This window comes from Amblyomma maculatum, chromosome 4 (assembly GCF_055883805.1).
Source record: "Amblyomma maculatum isolate TAMU_Amacu chromosome 4, ASM5588380v1, whole genome shotgun sequence".
Lineage (NCBI taxonomy): Eukaryota > Metazoa > Arthropoda > Arachnida > Ixodida > Ixodidae > Amblyomma > Amblyomma maculatum.
In genome coordinates this window covers 6,570,342-6,587,652 of record NC_139347.1, presented here as the reverse complement: position 1 = coordinate 6,587,652, position 17,311 = coordinate 6,570,342, and the positions used below count along the sequence as shown (strand labels likewise).

General features: G+C 44.7%; 1 protein-coding gene across 2 annotated transcripts in view; it reads left to right on the top strand.

Annotated features, from left to right (window-relative positions):
• Nucleotides 1-17,311, top strand: part of Liprin-alpha (PTPRF interacting protein alpha) — a 97,342-nt gene that overhangs the window by 67,252 nt on the left and 12,779 nt on the right. For both annotated transcript variants that reach the window (XM_084600701.1, XM_084600700.1), the window contains 3 exons: nt 5,528-5,703; nt 8,284-8,381; nt 9,128-9,303. In XM_084600701.1, coding sequence (XP_084456827.1) covers nt 5,528-5,703; nt 8,284-8,381; nt 9,128-9,303 — 450 coding nt within the window. The remainder of the gene's footprint in view (nt 1-5,527; nt 5,704-8,283; nt 8,382-9,127; nt 9,304-17,311) is intronic.

Below are 17,311 nucleotides of genomic sequence, written 5' to 3'. Positions count from 1 at the left end.
TTTTCTTTTTTTTTTTTTTTGCGAGACATCCTTTTTTAATGTTGTGCTGTACGCAAGGCGTAGCGTAAGATATGGCGGCTGCGGACGTTTAGAAGCGGCAGTCTTTCTTTTTTTTTTTTTTTTTTTTGCGGGGATGTTTTTTTTTTTTTTTTTATCGTTTATCTTTGCATGTATGAATCAGCGAAAGCACGCGGTCAGCTGCTGCGATCATAACGCCCACCCCAAACGCGGCGTGATAAATCGAACCAGGCTTGTGCAATCAAGCCATCACGGGCACTCTGCCAAGTTCGCTCCCCGCCCCTGCAGGAGCTATCAAACGATAAACGCGTGCCCTGACGTTATCGCTGCGCAGCATCTTGGCACACTGCCAATGAGCTGTGGATGAGACGACCGAAACGGACTGACGCGCCATCGACATGCGAGCGAAAATGCTCGCGATTTCTGCCGCCGCGGCGACACAGAAACCTTGTTTTGAGCTGCCGCGGTGCTCGAGCGGCTAGAGGGACGTAGTTCCTACAAGTTTGAAAATTTTCGCTCTGTCGCTGCCGCTCGTCGCTGAGATCGCTCAGTCGCTTGCATGTGAGCGAGCTGGCCTTAACGCTTTTATTTTTTTTTTTCAAATTTTCGGGTGCAAAAGTGGAGGGTGGGTTCATTATGCGAGTGGGTTGATTACGCGGCAAATACGGTATCGTTTTTTCGCATCGTAAGTGCCGTCACAAGCAGATTTCTGTATATCGAATTATCGATATATCAAACTATTTCGCGATCCCCTTCGATATATCCGGGTTCGACTGTATATCAAGGATGTATATTAAGCACTACACACTTTGTTGTAAAAATTAATTTTGTAAAAAAAATTATCCCACAGTTCATTACTTATTCAGTCTAGGTTGACAACCTCAAATAGTTTGTACGTCTTCAAACTTATCGATCTGTGAAAGACAAATACAATTAACAATAAGCAAACTGTCAAACAAACAAGGTTTACAGGCAGACCCTACGCTATACCTGAACGAAGCCCAATTACCTGTAGAAGAACTGTAAAAACACAAGTTTCTAGGCTTGACATTCGACAAAAACTCACTTTTCTGCCTCATATAAATCTTCTTAAAAGGAAAACTGCACGATTTCTAAACATACTCAAAGTCCGTTCACGAAAACACTGGGGTTCAAACAGAGCATGCCTTCTCCGTATTCACCGCTCTGTTGTGCGTTCTTCCTTGGACTACGGTTGCATTGTATATGGATCTGCTAGACAGTCATATTTAAAACGACTAGACCCAGTACGCAAATCAGGCCTACGTCTTTCAACAGGTGTGCACAGAACATCACCCATAAACAGTCTATATATAGAAACAAACGAACCACCCCTTGCAGACAGAACTATGCTCACATGTGCATACATTTTGAGGATTCGTTTACTCCCGAAACATATCTGTTACTCAATAGTCACAAAGTGCCCATCTCGAATACTGTTTGCAAACAAACTTCAAGCAATCAGGCCACTCCTCCTCAGCTTCGAAGAGAAATGCTAAGAATTAGACATAACAGAACACCCTGCCGGGGTGGCGCAATGGTTACGACACTCGACTACTGTTCCCAAGGATGCGGGATCGAATCCCAGCCTCAACGGCCACTTTTCGATGGAGGCGAAAAGCAAGGTGCCCGTATGCTGTGCGATGTGAGTGCATGTTAAGGAATCCCAGGTGGTCGAAATTTCTAGAGTCTTCCACTCCGGCATCTCTCAAAGCCTGAGTAGCTTTGGGACGTTAAACCCCACATCCAAACCAAACCAGACATAACAGACTCCTTGCCGAATATTGCCCTGAGACCTGACCCACTACCACCTTAGTACAGCTCTCTCTCCGTATGCGACCTTACACTGACAAGTTTAAAAAAAAAACTAGTACCACATGAACACATACTGCAAGAGTTCCAGGCATTAGAAGAAAAATATAAAGAACAAAAAAGCATTTTATACAGATGGTTCCAAAACAGCTTCATATGTAGGCAGAGGTGTAGTAGAAGAAAAATACAAAAGAACAGTTAGGTTACCTCAGCCTGCATCAGTCTTTACTGCCTAATGCTATGCCATCTCCTTTGTAGAAAAAATAGTCAAGAACAACTATGCAAAGAGTGTAGTCTACACTGACCCCCTCAGTGTATTCACAGCACTACACTCTAAAAATGCAACAAAACCCTTAGTAGAAAATATTATTTATTGCATCAAAACAGGCGAAACACAAGGCCACGAAATTAAATTTTGCTGGGTATTTAGGCACGTTAGAATCAGCGGTAACGAGACAGCTGATGCATCCGCAGCAGCTGCCCACAATGCTAAAGTAGAACAAGTAAGCATACCTCATAAAGATATAAAATTTACAAAGAAAACTGAGATTAAAATGGCACTGTTTTTGTGACAATAAGATCAACAACAAACTCCACCTTGTGAAACCAGTCATTGAAGAATGGAAATCATGCAGTCATCAAAAGCACTTTATTGAAGTAGTGTTATGTCGCATTCACATTGGACGCACACGTCTGACTCACAGTTTTATTCTCAGGAAACCAGATAAACCAAATTGTGAAGACTGTGATCATGAGCTTACAGGAAACCACATTTTATTCTTGTGTAGAAAACTTTAAAGACTAAAGGAGAAATATTTTAGACAGTTCTACATTGAACGTATACCATTTCATCCAACCTTGCCCCTAGGGGAGAGTGTACTTGTCAGTATATCCACTGATTTAAGCTTTTTAGAAGAATCAATGCTTTTAAGCAAGCCGTGATAACCTAACAGTACCTGAATACACCACAAAGAAAACAGCACACCCCATACATACTTGGTGCATCCACCGACTGCAAAGGTTATCTTCTGTACCATCTAAGGCATTCGAAATTGCAAATTTTTTAAAATCCACGCGTGACCAATGCCAGCGGGAAGGCCTTCCGCCGCCATTAATCCATCTCACAATGTCCCCAAGTGTCGCTTTCTTTAGACTGCCTGCTGGCGTGAGGGCCTGCTCACAGAGCCAGTTGCTGTACGCTGTGTGTGCACGCAATCTTTTACGGGCCTGTTTACGGGTTTATGGGCTTATTTATGCACACATCGAGCTGCTGGACAAACACTCACAGGCAGCTCAGGAAGCTTACTGACTTGCTGATATTGATGACAGTGCGGCTGACCATGGTTTATTGAGCTACTTTGGTTCAGGTTTTGAGATTTCAGTTTCAGTTTTGAATGCGATTGTTACGCGCATGTACATTTAAATGGAAAAAAGGTGGTGCGTATACGGTAGTCAAAGAGCTTTGTTTTGGCGTTTTTCGTACAGACTAAATGACTTGGGGACATGTTCTGCCAATGCCTAGCAGTCAGAAAGACGACTGCTTTCATTCACTCATGGCACTGATTATCACATTGGGAGCATTTGTTTAATGCAGTTAAATTTCGTTTGATGAAGCTGAAGCAGTTGGCAACTTTTTGTTACAGCCAGGTTTTTGTTATATGTTAACTAAATGGCACTATTGCAGCTTCCCTTCACTTATGACTGTGATGCATTAGTTTGTATATGCTGTTGCATATGCATGTCTAATTGTAGCGACCACAGTTCGTGAGTGTCTTGTTGTGCTGTTATTCGCAGTACAGCGGTCGATTGACGATAGTGCGGAAGGTTTGGCATGAAAGGGCATCTTGGCAGTCCAGGTTCCTGTGCCCATTGGTCAGATGCAGACCTGTACAAGTTTAGATGTTGCAATGGTTCTGCCGAGTGTGTTCATATACGGAGAGTAATGCAGATGCAATTGCCATTTGTTTTAGGTGAAATTTTTAGAAGGGATGGGCTTGATGGGCCAGTACAAAGAATGGTGCTTAGCTTTGGAAGATATGCTTTAGTTTTCTATAAAAACAAATTGCATATTACGAGAGGTGAAAAACTTTGCTTTTGCAATTTCTAAAAACTGCAGGTTTAGAGCCATATTAGAACAAAACACAAAACTCTTTCAAGCTTTAATCTTTCTTCAGCAATTAGTATGCGCTGATTTTTCTGTTTGAATCAATGCAGAAAAAGTTATTTCATGATAGCAATTTTACTGCTAAAATAACTCAAACATTGTTCAAAAAGCTGTACATCCCAAAAAGGGCACATTTCAGTGTGGTTGTCGGACAAAAGGGTGTGCAAATTTGATGCTGAAACTTCTTGGTTATTCTATTCTTTGTGCGAGTCAGAACAGCAGCTTGGGCTTGTTGGTCATTCATCTTCAGATAACAGCGCAAAAAACCATGGGCGGGACAGGGATATGTGTGTGCGTTCGTTTTGTGCTAGTGTCAGAAAAGATTTGCACTTCTAGATGGTAACTTAATGATTTCTTTTTTTTTTTTGTGGTCTTGCAATTCTGCGAACCTAAAAATTGTGATAAATATAAAATCAAGCTTAATGCAGGCAATATTTTGTTCCCTTATTATTACTGGTGTGTGTGTGTGTGTGTGTGTGTGTGTGTGTGTGTGTGTGTGTGTGTGTGTGTGTGTGTGTGTGTGTGTGTGTGTGTGTGTGTGTGTGTGTGTGTGTGTGTGTGTGTGTGTGTGTGCGTGCGTGCGTGCGTGTGCGTGCGTGTGCGTGTGCATGTGTGTGTGTGTGTGTGCGTGCGTGCGTGCGTGCTATGCATTTTATAAATTGCAGCTCACTCCATGTTACCTTGAAAATCCTAAGTATGGCTAAATTCTGAATTGCATTAGTGAAGCCTTTAGGAGGTGCACAGGGCAACAAGCTCATTCATGTTTCGACTTTCAAAGAGACAAAATTACAAAGTATTTTTTCAGTTTTTGCCCTTTGTGTTTGCCAAAAAATGATCCCGTGCAGTTAGTGCTAAGTCCAACTTATGAGAATCACTCTCTTTTGAAGATCATATCCAGTAATGATGATTGAATGAAAGTTATGAAATGTGTTAGTTTCATTTCATGGTGTAAGACAGAATAAATGCAACATTATATTTTTTGTTGATGTTACCAGCTGTGAAATTCTTTCAGGGAAATCAGTGTAGCTATCTTTTAATTCTTCGCAATTTTTTAATCCTAAAAGGTGTATAGGTGCAACTTAAGAAAAAACTTACCCAACCGGCAGTTCAAATCTTTTTCTGGTGGTAACAGAAGGTCTGGACTGAGGAATACTTCGAGCAAGTTTCATTACCTCACTCCATCTTGACCACCGACCATCTCTGAAGTTACTCCTTTTTGGAGCACAATTTTTTTAGCAATACTTGCGACATTTTCACAGCAAAATTTCAACTGTGAAAAGGTTTTTTCCCTCATAATGGTTTTGATTTAGTTGTTGCAGAAAATACTGCTGAAGCTTGATGAGTTTTTATATTTTATCCTATGTGGCTGCACACCTTCTCCAACTTTATAAAATCCCGAAAGCGATATTGTTCACTGGTTATTCTTCCCCAAAAAGTGTGCTCTTCTTCCTAAGGATCATTTCTTTGTGCATATTTAGGAGTCATGTATAAAAATTTAATTGAAAACTACCGCAGAGCCTGGCCTTTGGGGAGATGAACCACGAGTGGTTGGGCAATGAGTGGTTGCCCAGCCTGGGGCTGCCCCAGTATCGATCCACCTTCATGGAGTGCCTGGTGGATGCCCGTATGCTCAGCCACCTTTCCAAGAAGGACCTGCGCGTCCACCTCAAGATGGTCGACAACCTGCACAGGTATGATGGCACTTCATTTTGGCTGTCTCGCCTGCTTTGAGGCTGCTTTCTCTCATCTTCTTGTTTTCTTTTTCTTTAACACAATAGCATTAGAGACTGACATAAGCAGGACTCCTGTCCTTGTACAGTACATAGATTTTATATGGCCAGACCCTGGCTTCACACGTGGTTCACTTGCCTTGTATTATTTGTGGTGGGCTGAAAGGCACTTTTGCACTGAGTGCACCCACTCATTGATTACGGCACAAACAGTTGTGGGTCGAATTTTCAACTATGGCATTGCAACATGAGTTATAGCGCCATACAGATGTCCGTATATCAGTACTGCATGCGTATTGCCTGTTACAGGCTGTAAGATGCTTGGTGCATCTATTTGTAGATTTGTTAGCAGCCAGGCTGTGGCTAGAGTGAAACGAGAAGGACAGTGCACTGTTGGCATCTGCGGAATGCTTGTAGCCGAAGTAAAGGCAAAAATTAAGCAAAGGGCGCAAATGTCACCAGTTCGAGAAGAGAAAGAAAATACCTACAGTCGAACCCGGTTATATCGAACCCGGATATATCGAATTTTGGTTATATCGAACTCACGGAATATCCCCTTGAAAATCCCATGTAAAAGTATAGGAAAGCCGCGTCATATATCGAACTCAATTTCGCCGGTTGTTCGATATATCGAACTCCGCACCACGCACTGAAAGTGTGCCTTCCCCAAAGACGATCGCATCACCCTTGGCCGTTTGCCGCGTGACGTTTTCAAGCCACGCGCGGAAGGAATGAGAGGGGACAGTTCTGGACAGCGCCGCGCCCATTCCTCAAAGGCGCGCGCATCTGCAGTTAATCGTTTCCCGCGCGCCAACACATGACGTTTGCAAAGCCATGTGCGTGGCTGTGCCCATTCTTTTGCCGAGCTCTCTCCTTCAGCACGCGCTACGCATGCGCCAAGCCAGCTCAGCCCGTTTTCAGACAGACGTGGGATGCTTTCTCCAGCGTGTGTTGCGAACCCTCTGCGCGCGGCGACTGACGTGGCTATGGCGCCTGCGGACGTTAAGAAGCGGCAGCTCTCTCTGGGTTTTTTTTTTGCGAGAGTCATTCTTTCTTATCGTTGTGCTGTACGGCGACGTAGCGTAAGATATGGCGGCTGCGGACGTGAAGAAGCGGCAGGCTTCTTTTTTTTTTTTTTTTTTTTTTTTTTTTTTGGCAGGAGCCGTTTATCTTTGCAGTATGAATCAACGGGCACGCCGTCAGCTGCTGCGATCGTGACGCCCAACCCAAGCGCGGCGTGATAAATCGAACCAGGCTTGTGCAATCAAGCCATCACGGTCAGTCTGCCATGTTCGCTCCCCGCCACCGGAGTAGCTATAAAAAGATAAACGCGCCCTGACGTTATCGCTGCCCAACATCTTGGCACGCTGCCAAGAAATGAGCTGTGGATGCGACGACCGAAACGGAGTGACGCGCGCCATCGAGATAAAACGCTCGCGATTTTCTGCCGCAGCAACACAGAAACCTTGTATTGAACTGTCGCGGTGGCTCGAGCGGCGAGAGGGACGAAGTTCCAACAAGTGAAATTTTTCGCTCTGTCGCTGCCGCTCGTCGCTGAGATCGCTCAATCGCTTGCATGTGAGCGAGCTGGCCTTAACGCATTTTTTTTTTTGTCAAATTCTCGGGTACAAAAGTGGAGAGTGGGTTCATTATGTGAGTGGGTTGATTACGCGGCAAATACGGTATCGTTTTTTCGCATCGTAAGTGCCGTCACAAGCCAATTTCTGTATATCGAATTATCGATATATCGAACTTTTTCGCGATCCCCTTCGAGTTCGATATATCCAGGTTCGACTGTATACTGGTGCTTTCTGTGGTTAATATAATGTGAGGTTGTTTTATGCTTATGCCACACTCTCGGCTTAATACAATGCACAATAAAGAGTTTATTTGCAATTCTCTTTCCACTGCAAGGCCTTTGTAAGTCTTGCCACAGGGTTTGAGTGGTCAGGGCTATTGAGAGGCACCATAATATATTCTGGTATGGTGAGGCTTCATATTTCACTTGCCTATTGTTAGGCATGAAAAGGACATGCAGCCATAACAACAGGGCTCTTCTTTAGGCTTGATATTTATTTGTGATCAATAAAATGACATTATTTGAATTTCCTTAGCTTTAGCGTGTGCATTGGATGTTCCTAAAAGAGGCCTTTATTGATGTGAAATTACCATAATGGGCCGCAAGAAACGGACATGTCAATTTTCCATATCCTCTCTTCCTGATGAGATAATTGAAATATAAATGCATGTTTGGAATCAGCGTTTTATTTTGCACTTGCTTCTTATGTTTCAACAAGGTATGCTGAAAAATAAAGAAAAGGTTTTCAAGGCCCTCATCCCCTCCCCATATATCTTTGTTACTGCTAACCTCGTGCAGTCAGGTTATTGAGTCTATTTGTTTTACTGTTCTCCGGCTAAGGTATGGTGGCTGTGTCCCACATGTAGTGACATGTTTCTAAAATATGCATCCTGTCTTGAAGCAGCCATATATTTGCAAGTTTGGAGGATTGGAATGAGCTTTTGGTACTTTGCTATTTGCAGGACGAGCCTCCAGTGTGGTGTTAGCTGCCTCAAGCGAGTCAATTATGACAAGCAGGAGCTTGCTGAACGGAGGAAAAACAGCGAGAATGAAACAAAAGGCAAGCGGCCGGCATTTCGTTCTTTAGGCATGTTTGATAAAGTGTCATGACATTCCTAGGAAAGTAGCTACTGATGGATCTGTGCTGAGACTTTAAATACTATTCAGTAGCTGCCACGCTACGGCAGGTTAGATAGAATTCAGATACAAATAACTGGTTGATATAAAGCTGACATCTTTTTAAAGTGATATATATATATATATTATGTTATATTATGTTATCATAGTGACTTGTTAATTTATTTATGCTGATGGTGTATAATAATTCATAATAATGATAATTAATTATGTATATTAATATCTGTGCAAATGATGCATCTGTCTGAAAGTAATTTCATTTGTTTTCATTGAATCTGTCTTAATAGATTTATTCGTTCATTCTGTATAAGCTAGCACGTTTTTAATTATGCCCCAGTTTATATTATATCATAAAAATTTCAAAACCAGTACTTGGTACAGAGTTATCAGCTCGCAGTCCCTTTCATTCAGTGCTACTCAAGCTGCCTCGCTTTTTTCGATTGAGCCAATACACGGAAGAGGGTCTCGGAAATAGGGACATCGAGAGTACTGCATTGTCGAGGTATTGTCCAGACATGGCATCCAGTGGGTGGGAAAAAACTACAGCACAGATGCCAGGCACACTGCATCTGCACCATCAGTCTCACGTCGTTCCAATTCAGCATGCACTGCTGGTAGGGGTCTATGGTTGTCCGTTGTTGGGTGACACTTGTTCTTCGCCCCTTGTAGATGTGGTGGTGTGGTCCAATGAGCGGGTGATCAAGTGGGTGAATAGCATTGGGCTGCGTGAGTACTCCAACAACCTGCTGGAATCAGGGGTGCACGGAGGCCTGATTGCCCTCGACGACACCTTTGACCACTCGGCCCTGGCCCTAGCTCTGCAAATACCCACGCAGAACATTCAGGTAAGGAACAGAGGGAGCCTTGAGGCACTTACTCAGTTTCTTAGGGGCATACTGGAGTTGGTACCAGGAAAAACTAGTATATAAGGCTTTGCTTTTGAATGACTTTTTAAGCGGCCGACCATAATATGAGGGTGGCGCATTTGAAAGCCTTAGTCAAGTGGAAATTTATTGACTGCAGGAATTTCCCTAATCAGGGAGTAATTACTCGTTAACATCCACCTAAGCGCAGCCATACGGCTACAAAGGAAAGCTATGCAGCTTTATCAAAGACTTCGTAGTTAAAGTTAACATGGGAATTTCCCTATGTCAACTTTTGATGCAGTCTTAGCTGTGTACTATCAATCTTGCGACGACCCTGGAAATGCGTAAATGCTTCTACAAACAAAAAAAAATGTACCTTGGTTACATAGGGAGCCCTTATGACACCACATGCTGCGCTTCTTCGCCATAGGGCAACATCTTGCCTCGCATCGTTCATTCCAGCTGCCCAGAAGTGTAGGCTCACCCAAATTTGGGTCTTTGGCTGCAGCAGCTGTTGCACGAGCAGCAAGGGGCCATGCATTGTCATGAGGCCACATCTCATTCTGACTGCAGGTCGGAGGTGATTTTTACGAAAAAGCGTGCCGGAAAGGTGTCACTTTTTCCTTGGGACATGTAGCATTCCAAAGTTACCCTTTATATATTATATATTTTTTTTTTCTAGGACAGGGTAGCTGTTACCTTTGCAGTCCAAAAATCTGCACTGTTTTCGTGCTGGTTCAGTTCCCCTCATTGCTTGTGCGCTTTGTATCATTGGCTGTTGGAATCCTGCAATTTTCTGCAGGCTGCATACATATCCTTTAAACCCTTTGGGAATCCCAATTTCAAGGTCTTTGAAATTTCTTGAAAAATCTCGCGCGTCAAATGGAGTTTATGATTTACAGCAAAAAAGGTCATTAAGCAGATGTATAAAACAAAAAAGTTTACTTTCTTAGTTCGTATTATTGACAAATAATGTATTAATATTATATATTAATAGTGCATTATTGGTCTATATTATTATCTACCTATTGGTAAAAAAGTTTCTCGATTGTTTTGCAAGTTTGGTGAATGAATGTTACGCGCCTGATCACGTTGAAGCCTTTGGTGCTTTTGACTGTCCTAGTTTTAGCAACCGTGGTACCAGCCACAGTCTCGTAGTAATGCTACACTGCACATTGTTGACGTTTTACAGAATGGGCTACAATGACTTGTCCATGTGGATGCAATCATGCCGCAGTGCGGACTGGGATGCAAATTTCCATGTGTGTGTCTCGGCGGTATACGGGCACATTGTGGTGCAAATATTTGTACACTAAATTTTCGTATATTCGAAAATTTGTATACTCGAAAATAAGTATACAGTCCAGCCCACTTATAACGAACTTGATCGTCACGCGGCATTTGTTCGTTTATCCAAAGTTCATAGTAAGTGGACCACCTATAATACGGGCAAAAAGAGCAAGCGAGACGGAAGTTAATTTTTATTTTGAAAAGCGTCCGTGATGCATGTCTGCTTCTTCAAAGCTGATCGCATCACTGACATTTCTAATTTTTCCAGCGCGGTAATACGTTCATCGCCAAGGCTTCTGCTGCACACGAGTTCCTTAAGCGACGCGATGTAACCGATCGCGGTTGAAGCGTTCACAGCAACCGGTGGTAAAGCAGCATCCTCGTCATCGTCCTCGTCGGTCTCTGGGCAGTCAGGAAGGGCTCGCACTTCACGCACAATAGCTTCGTCAGTGCATGGCTCCACAATGTCGGCGTCGTCATCAGCAGAAACAAAATCGTCCCAGGCAACGTCAGGTCCGGCCAGCTGCGTGTCAACAACGCGTTGCCACAAGTCCTCGTGCGACCGGCCTTCCGGTGGGTGATCTATGGCGTCCTCGGTGCCTGGGCCCATAAAACCCGCCTTGCGGAGGAAGCAATTTGCTATGCACTCCGCGGTGAGTTCCATCCACGCCGCTTTCAACATCTCCACGGCGGCAGGCAAGCTGATGTGAACTGGCATGGCAGCATCAATCGCGATCAACAAGCGTTGGATGACGCGCCGCCGGTAGCACACCTTGAACGCATGAATGATGCCCATATCCAGCGGCTGAATTTTGCAGGTTGCATTGGGAAGCAAAAAGAGCACTGTCACCGCACTCAAGGAAGGCTGCACATGGTGCGCCGCACAGTTATCCAGCACGAGCAAGACCTTCCTGTTTTTTTGTGCCATGTCACGGTTGAACTCGACAAGCCACTCGGCAAATAAGTCACGACTCATCCAGGCTATTGTATTGTTCCTGTAGCGTACGGGCACATAGCTTCCAAAGCATCGCGGCTTACGTGACTTGCCAATGACAAAAGGCAGCCGTCACTGCCGTCTATATTGACACACAGAAGAATGGTTATGCGCAACTTGCTGTTCTTCCCTCCTGCGGACTTGCGCCTTTCAAGGCATGCGTTTTAGATGGCAACATCTGATAAAACAACGCATTCTCGTCGGCATTGTAAACGTCCCATGGAGCATAGCTCGTGATTGTTGGGAGGTTGTCGAAAAGTCACGCATCGACGTCCTCGTTGTTCACAGATGCGGCCTCGCCGACGACCACCTTGAAAACAATTCCGTGGCGAGCCTTAAACCGGTGGAGCCATCCATTGCCTGGGCTGAAATCGGGAAAGTTCAAAAGGAAGGCGAAGTCTTTAGCCTTGGAGAGCATCAGCGGTCCACTGATCGGAATGTTGCGAGACCGGGCGTCAGCGAACCACTTCAGCAGTGCGTCCTCAACGTCTACGTAGGTCGCCTTCCGAAAGCGCTTTCTAGTCGTCGGGTCGGCATTCACAGTAGCACCAAGAATCTTTTCCTTGCCCTTAGCAATGGTTGAAATGGTCGATTTCGACAGTCCGTACTTCTTGACCAGTTCGCAGTTTTTTGCACCTTGAGCAAGTTCATTAACAATGGCCATCTTCGTTGCGATGTCGACAGCTTTCCTTTTAGCACCTGAAGAGGTCGGCGTACAGTCCTCCATTGCACCCGGCACAAGTCAAGCCCTTGGGCTCGCGCCTTGAGGCAGCCTTCAACTCCCCGATCTGGGAAAGGCACGGATGCGGCAACGATGTCAGTGCAGTCCCATCGCACAGAAAGAATCGACGGCACAATGCCCTCAGTGCGGGGTGGCAACGGAGCAACAAATGGAGAACCGGTTTGAGCCGGTAGAGCAGGCGCCTGACTTTCCGGATTGGCCAACGCAGATCACGTGGATGCATCACAGCAACGCGGGTGGCGCCACTTTCTCTTTCGTCACCGTGCGCGCGCGCTTTTTCGTTGTCATTTTTCAATGCGCGCTTTTTCTTTTTTTACTTTATTTTACCCGCAAAGGAGCGCTGGGGGACGCTTTGTGCGCTCTGTGTTCGCATCATGTCAGGAGAACACAAAGTGCGCGAAATTCGCCTGCTGCAGGTTCGCAGTCGAGTGAAACCGCGCCAAACACCGCCGGCTCGGTCAACTACGGGGGCCCAACAGCCTCACGTTCTCTCTAACCGAGACCACAACAGTTTGAAAACACTGTTGAGAGGTATGAGAGATATGTGAGATACTGTGCCATTGCCCCAATATACATTTTGACGGTAGCACCGCCCTCGTTCGTACTAAGCGAGCGTTCGTTATATCTGAAGCTGTTATAAGTGGGCTGGACTGTATTCGTATATTCGAAAATTACCAAATACCCCGAAAATTTCTCCATATTGCACTCTTCACCACAATGCTTGACTGTGTGGGGTGCGCAGTGAAGCATCCTCAAAACGCGATGGGGCCGTTCTGTGAAGAGGGACTTGTGAAGGTGGCTTACCCGACAGTGTGGGCAAAGCGAAGCACTTGACGAAACCAGGAAAAAGCGTCATCCTCAATTTGGTTTCATCTCAAATGCAGACATTCACTGTACAGGTGTTATAAGGTTACTGTGATGCAAATGGTTTTCAGCAGTTTCTTCATTCAGTAATTCGAGATTTTGATTTAGTTGCATATCTTTTCTGGCCCCTTAAAGGGCCACTGTCCAGGGAAGGCCCTTTTAAGCAAAGGAGCACAGTGTTTCGATCAGGTACCGGAGATAGTCTGTGCAAAATGCTGCAGTGACACGCGCGCCGCAAAGCATCGAAAATACAATTCAAAGCTCTCTCATGCTCTCCTTTGGGAAGCCAGCTTCCCCGTTTCCTGCGCTGGCCCGACGGGCCACAGTAATGACGTACGTACCGCGAACGACGTCCATTGGTCCGCTCGCTGACTGATGGGAGAAGGATGGGTGTCTAGCGCTCGCTGCGCGCTTTTCCCTTGCCGCGGCCAGGCTGAATCTAGCGGCACGCGCTCCCTCGGCCGTTTTTTTTTATTATTATTAATATTATTATTATTATTTTTCGCGCTTGCGGAGTGCCACGCCCCACCTCCCGCCAAACGCGGAGGAGGAAGGGGAATTTGTCTTGCGGAGGCTAGACGACCTCGGGCAGGAGAGTGAAAAACCTTTGCGAGGGAACGGAAGGAGAGAAGCACGACAGAATCGGGTGATTGCTGGTGGCTGTAACTGAGTTATTAGTTACTCTTTTCAAAAACATTTTGCGGCCTTGCGTTCTGGGGGCGAAGTCTCACAGTCACCGGGGAAGAAAATATTTTCGACCGGAGGGTGGACAGTGGGCCTTTAAAGGCCGAATTAACACTTTCCTGTCTGCAGGAAAAGTAGGGATTTTTGTTGGTGGCATTGAAATTATTGTTTTAGCAAAACTTACTTGTTACAGGAGTGTATGGTATCAAATTGTAGAGGAGGAAATTCTCTTCACAATGGTATTAGTCACAATTAAGATCTTTATTGTGTAAATGATAAAAAGAAACTATCAGAAAAAAATTCTAGCTAAAAAAAAATGCACAAAAACATCAAAGTTTCTTCACACAAATAAAACAAAAATTTCAGCTCATACGTTGTTTTTTTTTTAAACAGGGTCCAATGCAACATTGCAGCAAATTCTAGCTTTCTGTGTACAGTATTTTCTGAGTGAGGTCGACTACTGAAAGACATTGACACCCTGCTGGTAACAGTTGTAACCTTCAGGACACTGATCTCTTCCGATCAGCGCGCAGCAAAAGGGGAACTTTTCGGGGACGAAATCGAAACTTATTGGGGCATGGCCGTTGACGTTCCAGATTGGTTTGACGCAGTTTTGTTGTCGGTGCTGAAGTCTGAAGAGCTGAAGTCATCTTCAGAATCATAATTGCTGCCGTTTGTGTCCAAAAATGAGCTCTCAGATGCGTCAATTTTCGGGGAAACGCGCCGTTTCCAAGAAGCAGCAGCGCACGCTGCCGATGCCATGATGTAAACAAGGAGCCCCGATCACCTAACTCCAGAAACCAGCTTCACGGGCGCGGCACAGCGGAAAGAAATAAAACCAAGAGCGACATTGAAAGAAGGGTTTTTTTATTTCCCACTGGATGCTGCCACATAGGAATGCTTTGAAAACGGAAAAATTCGAATCGTGGAACCATCGATAGCGGGTTATCAATGTGAATAGGCGTCGTGGATAGGAAAGTGTTAAGGAGAATTTGCTGTATTCAGGAGCAATATGACAGCTCCACCCATTTTAATGCACTTCCTTCCTATACAGAAAACCAGTATACGGAGTGATGTATAAAATTTATTCTGGATTGTTCAGTAGGGTATGCACTTCTGTGCAAGTCTAGTTTAATATTATTTGCAAATACCAGTCAAATTATCACGTAAACAAGATGAAAAATGTTTGCTATATATTTTTTATTTCTCACTGAATTCAACATTGAAGGCACTTTTTTTTTCGTCATATTCATTTTCGATTCATATTTGAAAATTTCACTATTCGCACACCCCTAGTATCGAGCAAAATGCAAACCATGAGGCAAATGCATTGACCTTGCTGCAGTGTGAATGCATGCTATGAAAATAAAAAATGAAAAAAGAAAGCATGAATGTGCTGCAGGGAAGATGAGTGCCTGACAGCACTTAAAACAGGGTAAGCCGTATACTACTACACTTTGCATGTATTTTTGGGCATATTTTGGAGTATTTACTCGAATGTAACACGATGGGCGACTGCATTTTGTGCAATGGGGAAAAATAAGATCACGGATGTAACGTGAGATAAACGCATGAAAAAGTACCTTTTATATTCATTGTGGCCTTTGCTGTCTCATCAAAAATGCTCATTCGTCGTCGTAAGCCTTCGCAGAAAGGCTCAAATTTAAAGACCCACGTATGGCATATTAGTTAACATCTAGCCGTCTAGCTGCTAGGGAATTTGATTTGTTCTGCTGTCAGAATAGCTTTTTTGAAGTGTGCATCGCACTGGGCACGGTGCGTTGCCATAGTGTGAACTACGATAACAGCAGAAGTGACCGCACTAATCAACGCAGCAAGCGCAGAATTAAGGTGGCAATGTGATCCTGAGCCTACAACCAAAAAAGCGCAACATTTTGACTTTTGATGGATTAGGATTTGGCTTTCCTAGTACCCATGTTGCCAACGTAACATTGTAAAACTGCGGAAACCGAAACTAAGTGGTGACGGATTCAATATGGCCGCACCCCGCCGCTGCTTTAGGCCACTGAAACGCAGTATTCGATTATAATGTGAGGGCAGACTTTGAGAGCCAAAAAGCTTGAAAAAAATCTCGTGCTGCATTCGAGTTAATACTTTTGTCAGCAACTAATAGAGGTAACAGCAAAATATTTGCATCATTTTGTCTAGTACAGTCAAACCCACTTATAACAATATTGAAATGCCATTGCAATATTCTTGTTGTAACCGATAATTGTTATAACCAGGTTAGGCCAAAAAAATAAAGAAAGCATAAACCACATTTAGTGAGGACTAGATAGCTTACACTTTTTTTATTTCATAGCAGGAAGAAACCCATAATTCGCGAGTGTTGTCTGTTTCACGGCAATCTGGCCAGCATCTTTCTGGAGAACATCCAACTGCTAACGATAGTGATGTGGAAGATTCTTAGGAAAAACGAAGTCCCACAGGGGGTCGATCATTCTTAAAGCCTCCTGATCAGATGCAGCCCACACAGGTTCCGGTTTGTTGTCGTTGCTACTGTCACCGTCCTATGCGCCAGTGAATGATGCGACGATAGCCTCGTCTGTCAGCTCTTCATCTGTCGCGACTGTATCGTCAGCATGTAATAATTCTTCAAGTCTCGACGCGTCGCCATCACTACTGCTCACTATATACCAAAGTTCAGTCATTGCTGTGTCGGCACGAGCTTCACGACCTTCCGCGTTGCCAGCCTCTCCAGCGAAGCCCATATTCCTGAAGCAGTTCATGATGGTGGAGGAGCTTACTTCTGCCCGTGCTCCGATAATGAACTGCGCTGCCATCAAGAGGAAGATCTTCTAGTTTGGCGCCGGTCAGCGTTCTCTGAGAGAAATGTCGAGGTTTAGCATGAGCCTGCTCAAAACACGTCGGCGATACAGTGCCTCGCAGAAAGCAGTTACGCCTGCATCCTGTTGTTTGGGCGTTCTCGTGCTGTCGTGCCAGGAGGTCGGGAGAGAGAGCCAGGCAACCACGCTGCTCCAGAACCAAACACAAAACTGATTTATTCCAATCACCCCTGGCTGGGCTTCAGCTTAGAGGGTGCCACAGGTAAGTTCATAGGTGGCAACCCCACCACATCCTTAGGCTGCAAGCCTGCTGTGGTGGTTGGTGGGAAGAAAGAAACATCCACATGCGAGAGCTTCCGAGCTGTTGGTGCGATCCGCTGATCAAACTCGACAAGCCACTCCCAGAAAAGTTAATGCGTCATCCATGCTTTCCCGTCATTATGGTAGCGAACTGGGATCCTCGCGGCACCACGAAAACAGCTATGATTCTTGGATTTCCCTATGAGAAAGGCGGGGCACTTGTACTTTCCAGCGTAGAAGTTTAAAATTGCCTTCTCCTGTTGTACATTGAACGACAAATAGCTCGCTGGTCAACAGTTAGGCTCA